The sequence below is a fragment of the Tachysurus vachellii genome, chromosome 22 (assembly GCF_030014155.1).
Source record: "Tachysurus vachellii isolate PV-2020 chromosome 22, HZAU_Pvac_v1, whole genome shotgun sequence".
Lineage (NCBI taxonomy): Eukaryota > Metazoa > Chordata > Actinopteri > Siluriformes > Bagridae > Tachysurus > Tachysurus vachellii.
Window position 1 is genome coordinate 8,596,984 of NC_083481.1, and position 6,918 is coordinate 8,603,901.

The following is a 6,918-nucleotide window of genomic DNA, read 5'->3' on the forward strand; positions in this document are numbered from 1 at the left end:
ATACAGAACTTTCAGGATCTTTCCTGAGATATTAAAATAAAACTACCAGCAAACACAACAGCAATCTTTTGGAAGTGATACGTACTCTTTCCTTCTGAAGTAGACACATTTTTTATTACAATTTACTAAAAAAATAACAAATTAAGTATTTTCAGGTGGTGGGCAAATTCAATATGAGATATCTCAATTCAGTTTAGTTTTAATTTGTATAGAATTTTTAACATTCATTCATTCATTCATTCATCTTCTACCGCTTATCCGAACTACCTCGGGTCACGGGGAGCCTGTGCCTATCTCAGGCGTCATTTTGCATCAAGGCAGGATACACCCTGGACGAAGTGCCAACCCATCGCAGGGCACACACACACACACACACACTCTCATTCACACACTAGGGACAATTTTCCAGAGATGCCAATCAACCTACCATGCATGTCTTTGGACCGGGGGAGGAAACCGGAGTACCCGGAGGAAACCCCCAAGGCACGGGGAGAACATGCAAACTCCACACACACAAGGTGGAGGCGGGAATCGAACCCCGACCCTGGAGGTGTGAGGCGAACGTGCTAACCACTAAGCCACCGTGCCCCAGAATTTTTAACACAATTTACAAAATTCACTTTGTCACAAAGCAGCTTTATAGAAATCTAATAAATAAATTTCTGAGAGAATTTCCTTATGACCTTGAGCACCTTGAAGCATGAATATCGCTAATTCTTACAATTGGTTTCTGGTTGTTGACTGTAAACACCTAAATCAGATCAGTAACTGACATTGATGGACAGCATGAGAAAATCTATACCAGTCCAATCATCTAGCAGGAAGCTATCAGAACACATGTACAAATTCTGCATCATTTAGCATGTTAACGATATTCCGCCTTTCTTGGTTAAGTAGCAAAGGGCAAGACAGTACTGCTAGGTAGCCTCCGGCTAGGTGAAATTCATTCATGCTATGTTTTGTGCCGGCTTTACTTCACACATAGATGTTTAAGATCACTAGACGAATAGTGTGATTCTTCTTTCTTCCAGTCCATGTTGTAACAGTAAACGATTCGGGCTGATTTAAAAGCTTTTTACGGTTGGCTGTTCATCAGAGATGACAGCATCATTTCAGTAGCAGACACTGACAAAGAGCTATATGGTAAGCCTTTAAACACAAACTCTAAAGAAAAAAAAAAAACACGCACAATGCATTATGTAAATCACAAGTGATTCTGGCATTAAACTTTAAACACTTAAAGCACGATACTTAAAAACTATAAACGTGATCTATGACTTTGCTATATCAAGCTGTGCAAAATTCGGAGACACAATTAGAGTTGAAAATATCACGATGAGTAAGTTTTTTTGATCTACTCTAACTTTAGAAATATCCTGACTGGTCACATTATTGGTAACACTTCTACATTGATCCAATCAGCTAGTACATATTCAACAACGGGTGAGGACCTACCTCTTCTAGCTCTTGTTTTTATACTGGTTTGTTTTATATGTTCGTCTGTTTCTATATTATCTCCCAAGAGAGTTTTACACCCAATGTATTCATTGATATAGACTTCAAAACACTTTTGTACTCCGCTCTGGAAAAGGGCATCTGCCAAATGCCATAAATGTAAATGCATCAGGAGTCTGAGGCTAAAGTGGGCAGAGTTAAAGGTTGGAAGAACATTGCATTGTCTTTTCACTCAATTGCCAGTAAGACTCCAGTTTAAGGCCAACTGTAACTTCTGACTGACTGATGAGCGGAATCAGACATAGGCTTCTTCTGTTGTAGCGTGTCTTCCCCAAGCTTCAGCATGTTGTGTATTCTGAGATTCTTCTCTGAAGAATCTTTACTGTTCTTTACTGTTCTTCTCTGCACAGTAAAGAGTAAAGTGTTGCTATTTGAGTTGCCTAGCCTTCCTGTCAGGTCAAACCATTCTAGCCATTGACTTCTGACCCCTCTCATCAATAGGGCATTTCCAATGACAGAACTGCTGCTCAGAGGATTTTTTTTATGTAAATTATCAGCTGCTAAGCATAAAAAATCATAGGAAATCAATAATTTCTGAAAAGCTCAAACCAGCCCATCTGGCATCAAGGACCATGTCAAGGTCAAAGTCAATGACATTACAGTTTTAAATCTTGCTCAAACATTTTATACCATTTTTCCTCTTTGTAGATTAAATGGAGTTTCACTTTAAAAGTATACTGAGTGTAAGAACTGTGTATCTCCCAAATGGCTGGGTCATACTATCGTCTAGCCGGATGTCTTTAAATGGTAATCATGGTCACATAGACCTTGGCTTGGTATTGTTACAGGTGTTATAACCCAAATGGTCGGGTGATACTATTATTTAAATCATCTAAAAATTAATTTACTAAAAATGTATCAAGGTTATTTATTTAGTTTTAAACGTATTTACTTACGATATTTAAACCTTTTTGGGAATGAGTTCTTTCTGGCATGTGTCTTGGAGTGGAATCTAAGTGCATACAATAACGGTACAAGTATGTTACTATGGATCTAAAGCTACAATATGAGCTTAGCCTTAAAATCACAGCTACAAAGAAATCTGCCATTTAAAGGAGCAGTCCAGCATAAGAAGTATTTCTTGTTGCAGGTTTTTGGTATAGTGTGTAGAGCACCTACACAAATTAGTCTGCTGGCAAAAAATCAAGCAGCCTGTTTCCTAGGGTGTCGTGTTTGATATGCCAACTGACTCTAGGTAAATGGTCTGTATTATCCAACTGCTGAAATAAAGCAATCAGTAATATGTCAAGAATAGAACCAGAAACATCCAGTATTCTAGACATTTAAAAAAAATAACAGCTTATCTGACCTTATTAAGGGGTTTGATAAAATGCATGTCGTTCGTTCATCAATCATATTTTTCATTCCGCCATGATGATAATGCCTTCTCTTGTTTTCCACACACTGACTTGAGATCAAAAGCTAATTAAGGATAAGTATTAACTGCCGAATTGATAAATGTCTGGAGAGAAAGGATGACAAATTAATATTGCCTGTGAGCCGGTGAACCTGGTTGAAGTTATTAGTTCACCTTTGAGCAAATAAAGCTGAGAAATGATATATCAAGAAATTCTAAACTGAAGATATATATATATATATATATATATATATATATATATATATATATATATATATATATCTATCTTCAGTTTAGAATTTCTTGATATATCATTTCTCAGCTTTATTATATAATTATATATATATATATATATATATATATATATATATATATATATATATATATATATATATATTTAAATAATTTAATTGAATTACATCCTATTGGATGAGATAAGAGAGACAGGCTCCAACAGCACCTGCTCCCTTTGTACACCAAAAGAGATGCAAATAAAAGCAGACTGTGTGTCAACATTCATGTCAAGGCTAATACATGTGATGAACACAAAATGAGAGAATAATTCCTGATATTGTCCCCCCTCCCACTCAACAATGCACTTGTGCACAAACTAAAGGTACACACACAGACACACGTGCACACACAAACACAGGCACTTACACACACACGCACGCATGCACACACGAATGCACACATGCTTGTGCATTTATCCTCCCACACAGTTCACAGTCGGCACAGATGCAGCATGCCCCAGGCTGAGCAGGATGATTCACCACATCCTTTTTTATCACTTAATCACATGACCAGGCCTCTAGAGCTCCGTCCTTCTACATCAACACAGAGGAGGTTCTCAAGGGTAGTGGCTAAAATGATCAAAGTTTACATGTCCTTGCCTCATAACATCCACTGAGATTTTGGTTTTAATGTTCTTGATATGCATAAGGATAGTGTTAAAATAGTAAAAAAAAAAATAAAATAAATAAACATTTCCTGTCCTGTATTCAGTCCTGAATATAGAAGGAGATGCCTTAATTCAGAGATTGAAACCTTGCAGGAGACACAAGGTTTTAATGCACAAAACAATTCAGCCAAGGGCCATTTTAAATGGAGAGTAACTGAAAGTAAATCTAACATTAATCATACAGCATTTTTGCTCAGAGCTGCCATTAAATGAGAATTTAAATACTGATGTCTCACAAACAAAAAACAAAACAAAAAAAACAATAACTCAAAATGCCCTGGGTTAATGGAAAATAAGGCTTTTAAAAGGGATGTCAATATTTATTTTATTCTGAGGACATTTTTTATGTCTCATATCTCTTAATACTACTTAATTCTGTTAAGAATTATAATGATTTTCTAAAATAGAATAAAAAAACCAATGCGTAAATGCTTTGAGTATCAGCGAATTTCATTGGTATCAAATGCAACACTCAAACCGTGTTGATTGCAGGTCAGTGTTATTCAAATATAAATGAAATGTATGCTCGGGCTTTAAAAATGGAAGATAAACATGGATGCTTTACTGAGTCCAGCAGAGATTACTTTCAAAAAGTGGGTGAGCTATCACAGCCAATCCTGTGAAAAGCTCTGCACAATGATCCATGAAGGAAAAATCAATAGTGCCAATGAAAAACAGTCGCTTCTTTTTCCTTGGATAGAAAGATGTCTGGCTTTTCTCTAACGAACACCATTAATAGACAGATCATATATATGCAGAGTATTTCTCAATATTATGATAACACATTCATCCAGTAACACTTGTCAATATAGATGTTATTGTTCAATAGCAGAATGGTAAGCAGGACCAATGAATGTTTTTCTAATAATCTAAAAGCCCATGAGAAGGAAGCATCCAATTGGCCAGGATTGGCCTCAGTGGTGCCGTGAACCTCCCACCCAACACACCACCACTCATTTTCATCAACACTATCAAGGACAATTTACTGACAACAACAATTAAACAAATATATGTACCATGCACATAATTTTACATAAGATAATTCTGTAGAAGCAGTCGACATCAAATATGTTTATTTTTACAATTTTTACAAATCTCAAGCTGTCAAAGTCAGTTTTAATCCACTAAGATCAACTAGATCCACCAGATCTTTCTTATTTTGTGCAAAAAAAAACAATAGGAGACTAAAGCAATCTAATCGTGAATTGCTTTTCATCCACTTCAGCACACTCTCAAAGGTCATTCACAAGCAGAGATCAAAAGGATAAAAAAAACAGCCCTGCATACTAGACATGGTATAGAGTGTACTAACCATTCATTCTGTGGCTCATCAATCACCAGGAGCACCTTTAACTTCTTGGAAGACTGTGCAACGCTTTGCTCGACCAGTCCCGCTGAGGCTGCCGTCTGCTTCACCACATTGGTGATAGAGCTGAAGAAGCCAGAGCTGGATGGAGCAGCCTGGGGCCGGCGCTCAGGGGCTGGGGAGACAGACGGAGCAGCAGGAGGAGGAACGGTGGCTGTAGCAGGAGCAGGAGAAGAGGACGGGGCCTGCTGAGAGCCGGCGCTGGGTGGAGGAGGTGGAGGAGGATCAGGCCTTTGTAGATCAGTCATGTAGCCATTGGGAAGGTTGGCAATGAAGCTGCTGTCAGAAAGGCGACGGCGCAGGAAGTTCATAGCTGCGACTGGTGAAGGTTAAACCTTGGTGGAGATTGATTAAGAGCTGCTCAGGTGTTTATGGAGATGGACCTCCTGAATCACTATTCTGTAAAACTTACTACTAATAAGGGTTTATTGAAATGGATTTCCTAATGATGAGTAAATGCTGCTTCTCTTCCTCTGCTCCCTGTGCGCTTGAGCTCTGACAGCCTGAGCGAGAGATGCTCGTGCTCTGCCTCAGCCTTCCCTCTCTCTCACATCCCCTCCCTCTCTCTTTTCACACACACACACACACACACACACACACACACACACACACACACACACACACACACACACACACACACTCTACCCCTCCCCTTCTCACTCTGCAGCGTCATGACCGACGTAGTTGTGTCGTACTGCAATGTTTGCAGTAGGGGTTTCCAATGAAAATACATAAGCGGGGGCACTACCCTCCTCTACTCCTTAATGATGGCATTCCCATCTCCAGTCCCCCAAATCATTTTTCTTCTTTTTTATTTTTCAACGTGACCTACAGGGACTTGGGGACACATTAATACAAAATTAATTGGGCGGAGCGTCTCTTCTCATCCTTTCTAGCTTCTGGGTAGTGTAGCTCTGTGAAAAACAAATATTGTGTCATCTTCATTCCACACACTATTTAACCCCTTCTATTCCCAGGGCTGTGGGATGTCTAGAATTACATTCTTTATGCATAGATTTTATAAGCACAATACATTGAGGCTAAAACTAAACATAAAAGCAGACTGATTCCCTCTAAGCAGAATGTTTGAAATAGACATGAGATACATTCCTTGTATTGACTAGCATATTTAAATAACACCATTATCCGAATGCAGCATACAAAAATGAGATATATAGACATATTGTCAAAAATGTAATCATTGTAAAGCACAATAAAGTGAATAGATACCTACAGTATTTTATAGAATGAATATAAGAAAAAATAATGAATAAAAGTAAATTAAAGAGGTTTCTAAAATGAGGATCAGCCAAGACAATAGTTTTGAATTAAGTTATGATTCTAGTAAATGACACTAAGTTTATAGCATCATGTTAAGCATCATGCAAAATGATGCCAGTTAAGCATCATGCAAAATATTAAACCAAAGATTTGGGAAAATACATTCATTTTGGTTTGTCAAACTGGACAAAAATGAACTTATTTGTAAACTGTTTGCAGGAGAATTTATATGCGTATCCTTCATGAACTCCTTCATTTGTGTAAATGTACATACAGTATACTGTAATGAAGGTTATAACAGTTTTACAGTTTTATAGCATTACAGTGTATTACAGTATAACATATTATATATAACTGATTTATAATGACATATATAACTGCCGATGAGTGAACATATATGCCGATTACATGTTTAATTATATTAAGGACTTGAAAAAA

General features: G+C 37.5%; 1 protein-coding gene across 1 annotated transcript in view; it reads right to left on the reverse strand.

The window, feature by feature from the left end:
- syn2b (synapsin IIb) overlaps positions 1-5,718 on the reverse strand; it is a 61,126-nt gene extending 55,408 nt beyond the window's left edge. Inside the window, exon 1 of the mRNA XM_060858147.1 lies at positions 5,146-5,718. Within this exon, the coding sequence (XP_060714130.1) occupies positions 5,146-5,510 (365 nt within the window). The 5' untranslated portion in view covers positions 5,511-5,718. The remainder of the gene's footprint in view (positions 1-5,145) is intronic.
- Positions 5,719-6,918: the final 1,200 nt, after the last annotated feature.